The sequence below is a fragment of the Pristis pectinata genome, chromosome 10, assembly GCF_009764475.1.
Source record: "Pristis pectinata isolate sPriPec2 chromosome 10, sPriPec2.1.pri, whole genome shotgun sequence".
Lineage (NCBI taxonomy): Eukaryota > Metazoa > Chordata > Chondrichthyes > Rhinopristiformes > Pristidae > Pristis > Pristis pectinata.
In genome coordinates, this window is record NC_067414.1 from 13,811,905 (window position 1) to 13,830,395 (window position 18,491).

At 42.4% G+C, this 18,491-nt stretch overlaps 1 protein-coding gene across 1 annotated transcript in view; it reads right to left on the bottom strand.

Moving 5' to 3' along the window:
• The window catches only part of dst (dystonin), a 464,609-nt gene that overhangs the window by 195,852 nt on the left and 250,266 nt on the right, over positions 1-18,491 (bottom strand). Inside the window, 2 exon segments of the mRNA XM_052024808.1 lie at positions 10,092-10,227; positions 15,528-15,616. Coding sequence (XP_051880768.1) covers positions 10,092-10,227; positions 15,528-15,616 — 225 coding nt within the window.

An 18,491-nucleotide genomic window follows, 5' to 3' on the forward strand; every position in this document is an offset into this window, starting at 1 on the left:
TTGTCAGAGTGGGGGAGGAGTCAGGCAGAGAATGGGAGAATAAAGGTGGAGCGGGAGGACCGATGGCTGTGGGGTGGGAAGACTCAGCCAGTAGCTGGCTCTCTGTACTGTTATTGTTTTTACCTGTACTACATCAATGCACTCTGTACTAACTCGATGTAACTGCACTGTGTAATGAATTGACCTGTAAGATCGGCTTGTAAGACAAGTTTTTCACTGTACCTCGGTACAAGTGACAATAATAAACCAATACCAATACCATAGTGTCTGTACCAGCTCTTAGGAAAGGCTATCCATTTGGTCCCACTCTCCCCCTGCTCCTTTCTGTTTTTTTTAATTCAGTTCCTTTTCAGATGATAAATTCCAGTTTTTAACGTCCTGAACAAGAACCTTCTCATTTTCCCTTTAATTCTTTAGTTTCTTAATTGCATTTCCAGAGGTTACAAACTTTCCTGCCGCTGTATCAGATTTTCATTAATGATTCTATCAAAACCCATCATGAGATTTAATAGCAGTGCTCAAAATCTTCACCTCCTGCTATAAGAACACCAGGCTTCTCCAGTCACCAGAACTACATTGGTAAGTCTCTCCAAACTGTCCTGGGCCATACTCCAGTGAAACAAGGCTGCAGATCCTTGAAAGGATTACAACACTTTGCAGTCATTATTTTAAACTTCAAAACTGCAGCGATCACACTTTGAATTCAAGATTGTTGATGGATGTGAAAATAGATTACTTACTTTGAGATAACATAGCTGTTCTTGAAGGATTTCCAGGTTCTTGTCAACAGTCTGCTGACTCTGCAGTTGAATTCTCCTATCTTGGAGCAATATCAAATGAGCTTGCAGTTTCTCTCTATGCTGCAAACACTGTTGTGCAATACCACATGGCTGCAATGAAAACACAATTAGCACTATTTAAGTTTTGGTCCAGATATCTGCAATGGCACAAAAATGTGTTTCCATGATAAATCTCACTTCGGAAAATTTTAGCACAGTGAACTCTCTTGTTGTGTTGTCTTTTGTTATAAATATCAATAATGTTACCAAGTTATACCTGATCCAAAAGTACCAAACTAAGATAAGATGAAAGGTTCCAACTGATCATATTTTGCCATTATTCCAAGTTACAATTTGCATTATTTGTAACAAGCCCAAAATGGTGTTCTAAGTGAAAGATCGAGATAATTCAATGAATAAATGTTTTTATCTTAGAAGAGGCAAAAACACAGGGGCACAGATCGTAGAGCCGCTGCCTGACAACTCCAGCAACCCGGGTTCAATCCTGACCTCCAGTGCTGTCAGCGTGAAGTTTGCAATTTCTCCCTGTAACTGCACGGGTTTCCTTCAGCTGCTATGATTTCCTCCCACAACCTGAAGACAAGCGGGTTGGTAGGTTAATTGGCCACTGTAAATTGCCCCAGGTGTAAAGGTGAGTGGTAGAATCTAGGGAAAATTGATGGGAATGTATTTTTCTATTATATTGCTTAAGCATCATGGCCACCATTATACAAGGGTGAATGTAAATAAAAGTGTGAAAAATATTATGATTTAATTTGTTCTTGGTTTTAATACTTCTTTAATTGAATTGCATAGATGCAACACCTCAAGAATTACTGACCTGTGCATTTCCTTCAGCAGTCACATGGTCTTCAGTCATCCCATGGCAGACTTCACGTGGTCCATCTTCAATGCTGCTCTTCTCCCCATTGGCTGCACTGTGAGATTGCATCACCAGATCCTCATGTATGCGTGTGTCTGTATTGTGTCCATTTGCAATGGCGGGAGCCATTTCCTTTGTTTCATCTTTGTTCCCATCAATCCAAAAACAATTTGGAGACTCTTCTTTGAGTACTTGCTCCTGAGTGGTTTCTGGTTGTTTGGCTACATCAGGATTACCACGCATCATTGCAAATGAATCGTTGCTTGCACCTTCATGATTGTTTTGTCTGTTTGATTTAACTTCCCTCTCATTCACTACATGGGGATCCCAGGCCCTGCTTAATGCATTGTCAAATGTCTCCTTCTCTTCTATATCTTTGTGCAGTTTATCTTTACCATTAAATGAATGAGATTGCACCAGTAAATCCTCATCTTTCCCTTCATTAATACTTTGCCCCTCCAGCATAACTTCCTTTACAATGCTACCTTCATGCCCGCCAGTTGGTAGTTTGCATGTGTTCTCCTGATTACTGCCCTGCAGATTAATTTTATTAAGAGAGTCAGATGGTATCATCTCACCTGCATCCTCACTTATACCTTGTCCAGCCTGCCCAAACTGCAACTCTTCCTTCAGGTCACCAACAGGCTTATTCCTGCTAGTCCACATTATATCTGATGTATTCTCTAAGGCAGCTTTATCCTGAGCATCTTCCAAGAGCTCCATTTCATCTACAACATTTCCAGACTGTTTTGCAAAATCATCTCCTTGTTTCAGTATTCTCATTCCATTCACAGCATCACCGCTGCTGTTATCATTAAACCAGCCATTGTTTGATGTACTGTCAGAAATGACCACCTTCACCGTGTTTTCTTCAGATTCCAAGCCACCAGTACTGCAACCAGAAGGCGTCATTGAATCCCTATTCTCGTCATCAGTTACATTTCTTCTATTTGCTTTCATTTGAATTAATTGATTCAAATCGTCCTTTCCCTCCTTGACTGTTTGCCACGATACATTTTGCAGAGTTCCCTCAGTACTTAACAGCACTGGAATATTTTTACAAAGAGTTTCTCTCACTTGCCTATTCAAGAACTCATCTTCCATCAAACCAGGCACTTCAAGTTTGACGAGGTTGGAAAGCTCGTCAGTGAGCCTGCTGATCAGTTCCTGAGTTTTTAAAGTGCAAGGATCTTGGTCTTCAGATAAAGCACAAAACATATCCTGAACTTCTGCACTCAGCATTTCTGGCTTCAAACCAGCAAAAAAGTCTGCTACTTTCAAGAACTTCAAGCCGTTTGATTCCCTGAATTCTTGACTACTAAATACTTGTTTCAAACAATCAAGCAGGAGATCTATCTTTTCTACAGCACCCCGACCATCAACACATAACATCATCACATTTAGAGCAGACTTTGGAGAAATATGTTCCATTTCTGTACTGTGCTCCACAGAACTAAAGAGATCTGCTTTCTTATTCGCAGCTAAAAGCAAACTGCCGGAGGAATCCAGCGGGTCAGGCAGCAGCTGTGGAGGGAAACGGACAGTGGACGTTTCGGGTCGAGACCCTTCATCTGCTTTCTTAGTTGTTTCATCATTCACCCCATCAGCCCTTTGAACATCAGTATTTTCCGAAGGTCCACCTTTACCAATTGTGTTCTCTGAATGGAGAGAACCTTCCTCCAAAACTGGGCTGACTTTTTCCTCGATTTCTAAAGACACTTGTGTTATTCCTTGCAACGACTTCCCAAGATTATGATCTCCAGCATCTATGACTTGAAATCCTTCAAGTCCATCTTGGCACAAAAGATTTTCAGATTCTGCAAATGATATTTGTGAATCAGGGTCTGATACCTCTCTCTCATCTCTTGCTCCAGAAACATTGGATATCCTGTTCTCAGTTACTTTCGTCTTACACACAAGCTCTTCCCTAGCTTCCACATCCATAATACTATCTAATGTCTCACTGGTCTTTCTTTCTTGTTTGTTTCCATTTATCTCAGGTTTGTTGTTTGGATTCTGCAGATCATCACTTAGTCTATCTTTCAATGCAACATCGGGCTCCACACACACAGATTTCAGCACATTCCCCACAGCCATCATCATGTTTCCTTTCTGTTCAGGTTCCCCTGAAGAATCATCACAACCAATACTTTGTGCACCTGGGTGACATTCTGTATACATCTCATTTAACAATGCTTGTTCATGCAGGCCAAACTTCACATCAAGCAATACTCTCTCAACGCCTTCAACCCATTTATCACTTGCTTTATTACTAATTACATCTTGCATTTCAGTGGTACTTGCTGTATTGTTCAAGTCCAACTCTTCCACACAATTTTCTTCCATAAATGTTCCTACCTCTACTCTTCCATCCTTGTCATTCAGTTTTTCTTCACTGGTTAGAATATCTTCTTTCTTGGACGATTCCGACATTTCAACCTCCGGCAGTAATTCTGATATACATTCCCGAATATACATAAAAAAGTCACCTTGCGGTGAACCTTCAACATCTGAAGAAATAGATGGAATGCTGCCCTGGTTAATAGATAAACCTTCTGCAGAGGCGCCGCCAGCCTGTGGAAGCTCATTGCTAAGGAAAATATCTTCCGAAACTGATGTATCAGAAGGCAAAGGGTTTCTGCTATGATTCTGATCATTCTTTGTTTCAAAATCTTGTACAGTGGTCTCGTCTTCTTCTCTAGGTACCAACAGTTGAGCATTTAAATCCTTTCTGTGATTGCTGCAAGCAGCAGCCAGATCTATATCTGCTGCCTTCAGATTTGACATTGTTTCAACTTTACCAGCATCCAATGAGACTTCGTGAGATTTAACTGTTAAGTACCTTTGCCCAGTTTCTATATCTATGTTACTTAACTTCACTAAATCAGAGTAAGGAATAGCGTCCAAATGACTGTAATCAATATTGCCCCGTCTTTCAGAAAAATTCATTCCTTTTTTTAAACCCTCACCAAATGAGTTACCGACCTCAGATTCTCCTTCGTCAAGTTCAGTGAAAAAACGGTTTGATTTCAGGTTCCTTTTCACCTCTACTGAAAAATCTGATGGGCTTAAACTCATTTCTTGAGGAAGCAAATACTTCCCAGAGCTTGAATTGGAAATATTTTGGCATGATACTTCTAATTCAAACAGGTCATCAGCTAGGTCTTCATTAATTAAACCATGCCTCAAAGCATTCGCTACAGAGAGACGCAGCCCTGACTTATGCTGAATGATACCGCCATCTTCAACTTGCTTGTGAAGGACGTTAAGCACAGCATTCCTTTCCACAAGCCCTTCGTGGACCAAGTCCAGCACAGGCAAAGGCTGCCCAGTCTGCGGATCCAGTACTCCGTGTATCTCAAACTGGTAGCTTAGGGCCCTCAATCTGGTCACCTTATCGACCTGTTCTCTATTTTTTGCCTTTTCAATTTCGATCAGTTGTTCAGCATGTCCTTCATCCACCAAGCAGAGCTTCAAGGCATTGGCCACTGATAATCGACCTTCTTGATGAAGGTCTACAATACCACCAGAAATGACTTGACCTTCCAGCAAATGGAGAGCTGTAGAAGAGTCCAAAATACCAAGTCTCACTGCATCGTTAATGCTGTGCAGTTTATTAGTTTCAGGGTGAATAACCCCAGAGACAACTTTCTCAGAGAGCAGAACCTTGGCCAGCAGTTCATCATTTACCAAATGTTCCGAAACTTGAGCCACTTCTATTATTTCTCCTGTACGGCAGTTGTAAAACCCTCCAATCAGACCCAGCTTGTCTAATACTTTGATGGCCACATGACTTTGTAGAAGCCCCTTCATCACTGCTTCACAAAGAGTTAAACTTTCACCAGTCTCTTCTGAAGTGATTCCTCCATCTTGGAATTGTGAAACCAAAATATTCACAACCATCTCCTCATCCAAAAGTCCTCGTTCCAAAGCAGCATCAAGGTTGCATCTCTTACCAGTATCAGGGTCAAATATTCCACCCGCTTCAACTTCGGATTGGAGCTGTCTGATTAAAACAGATCTGTCCCATGCTGCATGTTTCACTACCTCAAGAGGAGTTATTTGTCCACCATCCTCCTCCTCTTCCTCCAAGTCATACAAGCGCCTTCCAATACAACTACCTTCAGCATTCGTCAATGACACGGCCCAATCACTCGGCTTTTCTTGCTGTATGGCACTAATATCTAAACTGCTGTCCATCACCGTTATATCTGGGTTCATTAAGCTACCTATCGATTTATCCAGTTCAAACGTTTGATGGCTTTCTTGCACAGACCCACTACTGATTTCCCCTTGGCTTTTGTCCTGACCTTTGACTGTTCCAAAATCTTGGCAATAGGTTTGATTGCTCTGGGCTTGTTCATCAATATCTGAATTAAAATCTTCTCCATTTAAAAAAATCATTTCATCCTCTGGCACTTGTGCAGAAGCTTCAAGTAAATCTTCGATATTTTCAACTCCTGGATTAATTATTTGAACTTCTTTCCCTCCTGCAAAGTCGTCATCAAACCATTGCATTTCCTGGGTCTCTGCAATATCCTCCAATCCTTCCACACTCACAATCGTTTTGCTCCTCTGGCATTTACTTGTGCCATCTGCTGAAGCGGACTCCATATGTTGATGTACACTACCGCCCACATCTGCATGAAAGAACCCATTCAGCTCATTTCCCAATGCATCATCATTATAATCTTCAATGCAATGATACGGTTTCTCATTCTGTAGCCTTTCACTGATAACAACTGGCTCTTCCACCGCCATTTTGTCATCTAAATCTGCTATATCATCCAGTGTTTCAATGATCATTATTTTCCTGTGTTTTTCACTTTCACAGCTCTCACTACCAACCATGCTGTGTACACTTTTGGTCCCAGTTTCCATTGGACTTGATTGCAAGGATTCAGTGGTCACAATACGATTCTCCTCCACTGATGGCACTATTGCATCCTTCATTTCTTCCATACTGCCTTGGTCAGTTGTGGAACCTTTGCTTTCCTCCACAAATTTCTGAAGGACAGCCTGGTTTTCAAGATCTGTGTCATCTAACATAACCTCAACATCTTCAAGGGCACTGGTGTCATCTGTATCAAACTCTACTTCATCCTCTATCTTCAGTGCTACATCCATCATTTCTTCACTTAGCCCCTCTACATTAGGGGTACCAACAAAATCCACCATTTCATTTGTGTCTGCAATGTCTTCTAAACTTGGAATTGACGTTATTTTGTTACTTCCATGTACAGGGCCTTCATTTGTTCTTGCTTCAGATTCCAATGGAGGTGGAATAAACTCACGTCCTTCAGTTGGAACCTGCTGTTCCATAGGAAGCCACTGCATAGCTTCATCTGACAAGTGCTTGTGATGTTCTACTGATGTTACTGCACTATCGTGTCTTCCTCCTGGTTCTTCCATCCCTGAAGGTTCTACATACTCTTCATCATTCAAATCCCTTCTACCATACTCATTGGAGATCATCAGCACGCCTTTAAAATCTTGAGTCTTGCCGAATAATTGATCTCCCTCCTGCAAAGCAGGACCTCCATCAAGGCCCAGCATTTTCTTCAAGTCTTCTCTAAGCTCCGTTTGGAAGTCCATTTCCAAGGGGAGTGGAGCCAACCTCCTAGATTCACATGTTGGCAACAACTGGCCAGTTGGAGTCCTTTGCATGATTTCAGCTGTCTGCTGGTCTGCCTCAGAAAGGATAGTAGTCACCCTCTCTTGTACACCAGAATCTGAAGTTTGCAAAGCTGTGCTCATCATTTGAGAAAGCTCAGGAGTGGCATTACCTTCTGGAATCTTCACACTCTCTTTCCATTGGCTCTCCAACTCACTTCCAATGGAATTAACCATCCCATTGGCCAGTGTAATGCTTTCATTCAAGTCTGGATGTGGACTTGAAGCTTTCTGAATTGATGTTGCTTCAAGCGATTCTGCAGAGTTCTCCAAAGTTTCAGTTGCCTGAACTGTCTTTCCCCCATCAAGGCTCTCAATATCAACTGCAGCATTTCCTAGGCTATCTGCTGTCTGAGAACGTGTCCCTTCCCCATTTTCACTGACTGGTAATCGCTGCAGCTCAGGAATCCAATACAATTCTTCACTGTTCACATTACCAGAGTGTTCACCAGATGCAGCACCGGGCCGTCTTCCTCCCACAACCACTGGCTCCAATAATTCAGAATAATTCAGACTTTTCTCAGTGCCAATATGTCCTGAGATCTTTTTGGATTCCAAGTGATTCTCAAATGCCTCACCTTCTTGATTATGAAGACCTTCCTGCCAATTTTCAAAGAGATCACATGCACCACTTGCTTCCATTACCATTTGAACTTTTTCATTCAAGTCACCGTCTACCAGCAGCAGCCTCCTTCCTGTAGCTGCATCCATGTAGCTGTGCATCATTAAGTCAATCATGAATTTCTGCTGAATTTCTATCTGATTCTGAGTTGCGTTCTCATCTCGACCTGTTTCTTCGGTGTCCGTAGTATCACTTGCGGCACAGGCTTCAGTTTCCGAATTTGAAGTCCAGTCTGAGACATCTGCAGAGGAAGGCTGAAAGCCGTTGGTGTGGGGCATTAGGTCAGGGATCTGTATTGTGCTCAGGACACATGCTGTCTTCTGGTCTATCATACCTTTCACTCTTGCCTCTTCGGGTGTGAGCACCAGTGAGCTTTCCGGAATGTAAAGAGCTGCTATTTTTTGCCTGTTGCTCAAGATTTTGTGGGCTAATTCATTTGTTACCACTCCTTGCTGCAAAGACGTATCTATGGAAAATATTTCACCAGAATCAGGCCAGATAAGGCCCATAAACACCCTTTGTGATTCCAACACTAAAAGAGCACTACTTGAAGTTATTAAGTTGCATTGTATGGCTTCATCCATGCTTAATCTGCAACCACTTTTTGGGTTGACTATGCCTCCCGTTTGAACTTGATGAGTGAGGAGGGCAGAAGTTGTATCATGATCGATCAGACCACATTCCAAAGCTTCATCCACTGTGAGACGCCTTTCAGTTTGAGGATCAATAAGCCCTCCTGCAAACAGTTGAGCTCCCAGAAGCCTTATCATCACTTCACGATCTATAAGGCCTTCATGGACTGCCCGGAAAACGCTGGTCTCTCTGCCAGATTTCAAAGTGATCATTCCCGATTCTTGCAGTCTCACAGGAAGCAGTCTGAGATTTGTATCTTCATCCACAATGGTTCTTTCCATTAACTCCATCAGTGATACTTTCTCGGATGTACTGGGATCAATCAGCTCCTTGCAGATTTTCTGCCTCTCTATAAGTCTGAAGTACAGCTGAGCAGTGATGAATTTTCTCTGGAAAGCTTCCTCTAGACTGAGCTTCTCACCAGTAATGGGGACTCGTAGACCTCCAGTTGCAAGCTGTGCCTCAAGAACCTTGATGACTAAAACCTCAGAAAGTACATTCTGAGCATAAGCAGCAACAGCAGGATGGACATCATTCGTTCCACTCAAGGTACTTGAGGTATGGGTGACAGCATTGCTCAGTTGCTTTAGTTGATTGAAGAGCTTTTGGTCTACTAATTGGCACCTCAAAGCTTCCTCTAAATCAAGGCAGTGTCTTGTTTCTGGAAAAATAAGGCCTGACACAATGACCTGTGCTTCCAGCAATATCACACCTGTGTCATAATCAATAAGACCATTGCGTATTGCATGGAAGATTGGAAAAACTATTCCAGTTGACAGGTCAACAACCCCTGCGATGGCTTCATAGGTCTGAAAATCAATAAGGGGGAAAAGAATATTTTAAAATATTACGGAAGGGAAAATGACAGTGCCAAAATAAAACAACGCACATAATCATTATCTCAATCTCCTCAGAATTCGTTCCTGCAAAACATACTTCAGCTGTGCTCATGTGACAGTACAAGAATGTTCACTTACCCAGGAGATGAATGTTAGCGATGCAACAGTAAAAGTGAGGCCCAGAATTGATGTCGATAGAAGAAATAATTTATTTAAGTCCTGCATGCATTTCCTTTAACGCAAAAGTATCATCCGTGTACTTAAAAGGGTTAGTCATAAGAAGAAGCAAAAAGAGGGTTATTCTTAGTCTTAAATAATGCTCAGTGTTTTCTTGTGGAGCTTAAGCACCATGCTTCTGTTTACAGAGAACATTAAGAATTATGTAAAAACATTATGATGACCATGCTGTCCATGTTTGCAGCATACATTGGCTTGACTTCTTTTCACAGTTCTGTCTTTCTCACTCAAACACAAGAAAGTTAACCTCATTTTTTAAAAATCTGACAACACAAGCTTATCTTTTTGCTTATCAATAATGCCAAGCAAACTTCTAATTGTTGTATTGATGTCACAGCTTTTCAGATTATTACTGAGGAGGCAAATCCTGCTCTGCTGCAGAAAGTCAGCTGAACCCTTCCCCTGAACCCAGGCTTGGTTATTACCTTCTCCCCTGATGCTTCAGCCAGCATGCTCTCAAAGTGCTGGAGCTCCTCAGAAGACCGTTCACACAACTTATCATAAGCTTCCTGAAGCTCCTCCACTTGCTTCTCCGTTTGTAGTTTATCATCTTCTGATATTCTACATGGGGAAATAAAATTTATTGTTAAATTTGTTATCTTCAATAACAAGCCATTAAAGATAGCCTAAAGTACCATCACAAAAGCAGGCATTGACAATCTGGCCATCAGGGAACTCAAATCAAAAAGTGATGATTTAATTCTGCACCCTCATACTCATTTTTAAAATTTTCAGGATCAGGGTGTTTCTGGAAACCCAGCATTTATTGCCCATCTGCACGTTCTCCTGAGAAGGCAGTGGTGCGGTGCGTTCTTGAATCACTGCAGTCTTTCTGGTGAAGGTGCTCATATGGTGCTTTTGGGGGGAGAGTTCCAGTAATTTTACCCCATCGATGATGAAAGTAGTGATACAAATTGGTAAATTGGTTTATTGTTGTCACATATGTACAGTGAAAAACTTTGTTTTGCCACCCATACAGATTATTTCGTCACATCAGTACACTGAGATAGTACAAGGGAAAAGCAATAACAGAATGCAGAACATAGTGTTGCAGTTACAGAAAAAGTGCAGTGCAGGTAGACATTAAGGTACAAGGCCATGAAGAGGTAGATTGTGAGGTCAAGAGTCCACCTTATCATACAAGAGGTCCATTCAATAGTTATTACAGCGGCATAGAAACTGTCCTTGAGCCTGTTGGTACGTGCTATCAGGCATTTGTATCTTCTGTCTGATGGGAGGGGGAAAAGAGAGAATGTCTGGGGTGGGAGGAGTCTTTGATTATGTTGGCTGCTTTACCAAGGCAGTGAGAAGTGTAGAGAGAGTCCACAGAGGAGAGGCTGGTTTTTATGATGGACTTAGCTGTGTCCACAACTCTCTGCAGTTTCTTGCAGTCTTGGGCAAAGCAGTTGCCATACCAAGACTTGATGCATCAGGATAGGATGCTTTCTATGGAGCATCTATAAAAATTGGTGAGGGTCAAAGGGAACATGCCAAATTTCTTTAGCCTCCTGAGGAAGTAGAGGCACTGGTGAGCTTTCTTGGCTGTGGCGTCTATATGGTTGAACCAGGACAGGTTACTGGTGATGTTCACTCCTAGGAACTTGAAGCTCTCAACTATCTCCACCTCAGCATCATTGATCTAAACAGAACCGTGTGCACTGCCCTGCTTACTGAAGTCAATGACCAGCTCTTTTGCTTTGCTGACATTGAGGGAAAGGTTGTTGTCACGACACTATGCCACTAGCTCTCGAACTCCTTCCTGTACTCCAGCTCATCGTTGTTTGAGATTCGGCCCACTACGGTGATGTCATCAGCAAACTTGTAGATGGCGTTAGAGCAGAATCTGGCCATGTAGTCATGAGTATATAAGGAGTAGAGTAGGGGTCGGAGGACGCAGCCTTGTGGGGAACCAGTGTTGAAGATAATCTTGGTGGAGGTGTTGCTGCCTGTCCTCACTGATTGCGGTCTGTTGGCCAGGAAGTTAAGGATCCAGTTGCAAAGAAAGGTTTTGAGTCCCAGGTCCAGGAACTTGGAGATGAGTTTGCTTGAAATTATGGTATTGAAGGCGGAGCTGTAGTCAATAACTAGTAGTCTGACGTAGGCATCTTTATTATCCAAATGCTCCAGAGATGAGTGTAGGACCAGTGAGATGGTATCCGCCGTGGACCTGTTTTGGCGGTAGGCGAATTGTAGTGGGTCACCGGCAGGCAGTGGTGTTCCTATCCATCTGCTGCCCTTGTACCTCTTGGTGGTAGAGGTTGTGGGATTGGGAGGTGCTGTTAGAGTAGCCTGGGCAAGTTGCTGCAGTAGATTTTGTAGATGAGACACACTGTGACCACTGTGTGCTGGTGGTGGAAGAAATGAATGTTCAGGGTGGTTAGTGGGGTGCCAATCAAGTGGGCTGCTTTGTACTAGATGGCCTCAAGCTTCTTGAAACTTGCTGGAGCTGCCCTCACCCAGGCAATTGCAGGGTATCTTATAGCACTCCTGACTTGTGCCTCATAGATGGTGGAAAGGCCTTGGAGTGTCAGGAGATGAGTCACCCATGGGTACACAGCCTCTTGCCTGCTCTTGTAACCATAGTATTTACTTCACTGGCCCAGGAAATTCTGGTCAGGGATAACCTCAGGAAGTTGATGATAGGGTCTCAGTGATGGTAATGCCACTGAATATCAAGGGAGATAGTCATTGCATGGCATTTACATGGTGCAAGTATTATTTGCAAACTATCAGTTTGTTCTTGAATATTATCTAGGTCTTGCTGCAAGCCCACTGCTTCATTTGCAGAAGAGTTCTGCAAAGGGATCTTGGGGTCCAAGTTCATAACTCCCTAAAAGTGGCTTCACAAGTTGATAGGGTAGGAAAGGCGGCTTGTCTTTATTAGTCGAGGCACTGAGTTCAAAAGTCAGGAAGTTATGTTGTAGCTTTATAAAATTCTGGTTGGGTCACATCTGGGGTATTGCATTCAATTCTGGTCACCCCATCATAGGAAGGACATGGAAGCTTTGGAGAGGGTGCAGAAGAGGTTTACTGGGTAGCTGCCTGAATTAGAGGGCAGGTACTATGAGGAGAGGTTGGACAAACTTGGGTTGTTTTCTCGGAAGCAACAGAGGTCAAGGGGTTACTTGACAGAAGTTTAAAAGACTATGAGAGGCATAGAGTAGAGAGCCAGTATCTTTTGCTCCAGGGTCGAAATGTCTAATACTAGAGAGCAGGCATGTAAGGTGAGAGGGGTAAGTTCAAAGGAGATGTGCGGGGCAAGTTTTTGTTTTACACAGAGAGTGGTGGGTGTCTAGAATGCACTGCCAGGGGTGGTAGTGGAGGCAAATATGATAGAGGCGTTTAAGAGGCTCTTCAATAGCCATGTGAATGTGCAGAGAACAGAGGGATATGGACATTGTGTAGACAGAAGGGACTAGTTTAGTTAGGTGTTTAATTACTAGTTTAATTAGTTTGGCACAACATCATGGGCCGAAGGGCCTGTTCCTGTGCTGTACTGTTCTGTGTTCTGTGTGGTTGTGAATTAAATTAAACACTCTACAATCATCAACAACATTGTTGTCAACTGCATCATTGTTGCAGCTATATAGGTCCCTGGTCAGACCCCACTTGGAGTACTGTGCTCAGTTCTGGTTGCCTCACTACGGGAAAGATGTGGAAGCCATAGAGAGGGTGCAGAGGAGATTTACAAGGATGCTGCCTGGGATTCGGAGCATGCCTTATGAAAGCAGGTTGAGGGAACTCGGCCTTTTCTCCTTGGAGAGACAGAGGATGAGGGGGTACCTGATAGAGGTGTATAAGATGATGAGAGGTATTGATAGGATAGATAGTCAGAGGCTTTTCCCCAGGGCTGAATTGGTGGCCACAAGAGGACATAGGTTTAAGGTGCTGGGGAGCAGATATAGAGGAGATGTCAGGGGTAAGTTTTTTACCCAGAAAGTGGTGAGTCCGTGGAATGGGCTGCCGGAAACGATGGTGGAGGCTGATACGATAGGGTCTCTCAAGAGACTGTTAGATCGGTATATGGAGCTCAGTAAAATAGAGGGCTATGGGTAAGCCTAATAATTTCTGGGGTAGGGACATGTTCGGCACAGCTTTGTGGGCCGAAGGGCCTGAACTGTGCTGTAATTGTTCTATGTTCTATGGCCACGTTTGACCTCATGATGGAAGGAAGGTCACTGATGGAGCAGCTGAAGATGGTTGGGTTAAGGCCATTACCCAAAGGAACACCTGCAGTGATATCCTGGGGCTGGGATGATTGATCAGTTACAACTTCAACCATTGAAGTGTTTTTCCCTTGATGTCCACTGACTTCTACCAAACTCAATCCCACACTTGGTCACAGACTGCCTTGGTGTCAAGGGGAGTCACTCTTATCTCATCTTTGGAATTCAACTCTTTGGTCTCTGCTTGAACCATGACTGTGATGAGGTTTGAAGCCTTGTGATTCTAGGGAAACCTCCTTGCCAGCGCTGTTGATGGCACCACTGCTTTGCTGATGTTTGACGTTGGACAGCAAATAGCCAGAATGGCCTTTTCCTGAAAATATAAAAATTGCAAATGCTGGAAATCTGAAACAAAAAGAGAAACTGATGGAAACACTCAGCAGGTCAGGCAGCATCTACAGAAAGAGAAATAGTCAATGATTCGTGTCTGTGACCCTGAGTTCCGTTGTAGAGGAACACCTGCAGTTCTTACAGTTTCTGTCCACAGATTACCCCTGACCTGCTGAGTGCTTCCATCATTTTCTGAGTTGTTTTGGATTTGTCCTGCATTTACTTATTAGGACATCTTCAGGTCACTTTCCACATGGCCAGGTACAAACCAGTTGTAAAAGTGCAGAAGCAGCTTGGTCAGAGGCACAGCTAGTTTTGGAGTAGTCTTCAGCTAGGACATTGTCTGGTTCCATAGCCAGTTCTGCATCCTGTACTCTCAGTCCTTTCTTGATATTGCATGGAGTCAATCAAATTCATTGAAGACTTGCCACTGCGATGGTGGATATATCAGGAAAAACTGAGATGCATTACCCATTTGATATCCATTTTGTTTGGTCAAGGAGGAACTCATTACCCACTAAATGTTTGAGAGAAGTTGGACCTTGCACAAGTAAACAGGTTTGTCTTCCACTGAGGAACCTGAGCTAACGTTTTGGGAATTCATGCAAGAATGTTTAAAGAATCTGGTTCAGTACTACTGATAAACTCTTATTATGCTATCTTCCAATCAGAATCTCACTCAGTGTTGCTGGAGGCACTACACTATTTATCCTGTCTTCAGAGACTCTGTGCTGAAGGGCTGAGGATTAAAGTCCATGTTAAGAATGTCAAAATCTTGAGTGAAGCTGCTTTTGTTGCGATCTTTGATAATTAATAAGAGATCTCAGTTTCACTCTGATTTTAATTCAAACCAGAAGCATTTTGGGAGGTTGACAGAATGAGGATTAAACAGGAAGCTCTTAAGGCGGGAGTAAGGTTAGCATTGGAGTCAAGAGCTCTTCCTGTTTAATTGCCTTGTGGGTCAGTCGAGTAATCTGAAACTTATTCCATAAGGTATACTTGTGGAGCAGGACATCATTTACTGTGAGTTGCGCACCAAGGACCTCAATGGAACTTATCTAAATAACATTACTGTTGCCATCTATACTGGAAACTTTTTAAATTGCTGTGGTTCTATATGTGGCACTTCCTTTCCCAGCCTGTGCTCCAATACAATAGGAAGAATCCTTAGGTGATAACACCTTGCACCCAAGTTAGAAGGAATACGTACCTCCAACAAAAAGAACATGATTTAAATTGCACACGCCTAGTCTTATTCCATTCATGGCTGAGGTCTTTATTAGCAGAGAAAAATGATAAACTAACTTGTCACTGTGTTTCGCCAGGAACATCTGTGTCATGTGTATAGCTTCGGCAATTTGGTCCTTCTTGCTTGATAGTTCCATATGCAGTGCCTGAAAGCAAACAGGATATCATCATGAATTCATTAGAAAATCAAAAAAAAATGTCTGAAAATGTCAAACATAAACAGAAATTGCAGGCAATACTCAGCAGGTCAGGCAGCATCTGTGGAGAGAGAAACAGAGTTAATATTTCAGGTCAGTGCATTCAACCTGAAATGTTGACTCTGTTCCTCTCTCCACAGATGCTGCCTGACCTAATAAGTGCTTCCAGCAATTTTTATTAACTTTTAATTCAGATATTTTGTCTGAGATTCCAAAACCTCGCCTGGAAAATACACATTTTTTACAATGCATCCATCAAAAGCACAGACTGCTCGAGGGTAATTGCACAAAGCACTTTTCGCACATTTAGCTGCAGAAAATCTGTGACTCTCTCCCCAAAATAGTTGCTGAGGCTGGGATTCAATTCAAAGGACTAAGATTGATAACCATCTGGCAGAGGTATTAAAGGTTATGGAACCAAGGCAAACAGATTGACCTAAGATCGAGATCGATTCTGATCTGACCAACAGATAAAATAGCTGGCATTTGCTCCCACATTCATAGAATTGGAAATCACAAGGTTGAGAAATTCTTCTCCAAAAGTGACCTGGATATCTACTGGAATATAGAACCAAGGGGGAAACTGTAAGGGAATGGGATTAATTGTAAAACCCTTTCAAAGTGACAATGGGGACACAATAGGGCCTTAATCTATAGTATCTATAGATTCTATCCTGAATCTATAGTATCACTAATTATTGCACTCAATGTTACGGTAAGACATTATCTTCTGAATGAGGGGAACACTTGAGCACATATCACCCCCACCTTCATTCATCTGCAACATATTTTGTTGAAGATATCTGGAAGAATTCAATTATGATCAGCATTTAAAGGAAAGCATCATCCAAGCAGGGTGAAAGTCTTGGCAGGAGCACCATTAGGAAGGGCCTCCATTAAAGAAAGGTCCTTTCCTCTCTGGATTGCAAAACCAAGGACAGCTGGATTCAGCTCCTGGGTTAGAATCAAAATCAGACACTGGCTTCTCAGCCCACTGCAGATCTCCTGAGCTAGCCACAAGATATGACCTGAGCTCTTCTCTCCTCCTTCTCCACCAATGGGAAGGATCTTCTCCATTTTTGTGTTGAAGGTCAGAAGAGATCAAACCAACATCCAATTCCTCAACATGAAACATTGAAACCTCCACTAAGTGTTAGTGAGATAGAGCTTCAGCCATGATCATATTGAATGGCTGAGCAAACTTGAAAGACCTACTCCTGCTCCTATTTTTCTAATCCATAAAGGCCTAAGTGAACACTATATCTGCAAGACTGGGCAAGCAGGCCATCACAAGAATGTTCAAGACACAACATAGGACAAAAATCATCAGATGTGATAATGAAACAGGCCACTTAATACAAGAGGCCATTTTGCCTTTGTCATCTCCTTGAAAGATCTTTCCAAGTGGTCCCACTCACTGCTCTTTTCCTAGAGATAATTCTTCCCTCTTTGGCTTTAACTAAATCCCCTTTAGGTTATTTACAAATGGCAGATCAAAAAAATGACCAAGAATCTTGTTTCAAACACTTCCAAGCTTTTAGCTATAATTGACACGCATTTCATTCAATAGGCACTTTCCACAGATTGAGAAGACTTGTACTGAAAACATTTTAAGATAACGGTGGTATTTACTTATAACATAGAAAAACTACAGCACAATTCAGGCCCTTCGGCCCACAAAGCTGTGCCGAACATGTCCCTACCCTAGAAATTTCAGACATATCTCCAGGTTGTTTATTTGTTGACCCAATGGTTTCTCTGACATGCACCTACAAAGCCCTGTTTAGCAGTGCAAAATGTGCTATTGAGACAGGAGCAGTATCAGTTTTCATGGATGCTACAGTAAATCTGTAAATACAGTGAGGGACCCAAGTCTGGGACTGACCTGACACTAGAATAAGACAGAATTAGATGCCTGCTTTGTGCCAACAACAACAACAATATGGTGCTTTTAACATCCCAAGGCATTTCAAATCTGAAAATATGTAACAAGAGGTTGGATTTGGAAGATTGAGGACACTTTGGATGGTTGCTTGGCTGGAGGAAGTTACAAAGGTATTGATGCTATAGAAGGTTTAGAAACTGAGAATTTTAAAAATTGAGACCATTGGTTCTGAATCAGCAGTTGAGAATTGCTACCAGAGTTACACTTCAGGGAGTTAACCAAATCAAAAGTATCTCCAGAGCAAACCACTAAGATCCCCCACTGCAAGGTGAATTTTTCATCAACAAAAGCCAAAAATAGTTTGAAATACATTTTCACTTCAGGATCCCCAAATAGATACTAAGATTCTTCTGGAGCTAAAATTTGACAGAAAGGAACACTGATAACATTGGATTGGGACCACCTCAACTGGTATATAAAGTACTGACAGAATCCAGTCCCAGTGTTGGGTCTATGCTGAAATACATCCTCTAATGACCTAAACTTGACCCACTAAACAAGTCTCAATCTGCCTCAATTTTATATCGTGCACCCTTGAGTTCAAATCCCCTCATGTCCTCTACCTCTTTGCTCCTCCAGACCTGGCTCCTTATTCATCGTTCATTTTCATCACTCCACCATCCATAGCTGTGCCTCAAGTTGTCCCCATCCAAAGCCCTGGGATTCCCTCTGTGAAACTTTATAACCTACAACCTCAAATCCCTCGTTCATGATTCTTAAAATGTACTTCTTGGTTCAAGTTTTCATTCTCATGACCGTTATGTCTACTCAGGTGGTTTAATCTCAAATCTTATTTAAACTACCTCTTGTGAAATACCTTGTAATGTTTTGCTACGTAGAAACGTGAGCTGTTACCATCATGCCTGTCTTAAGGCGTAA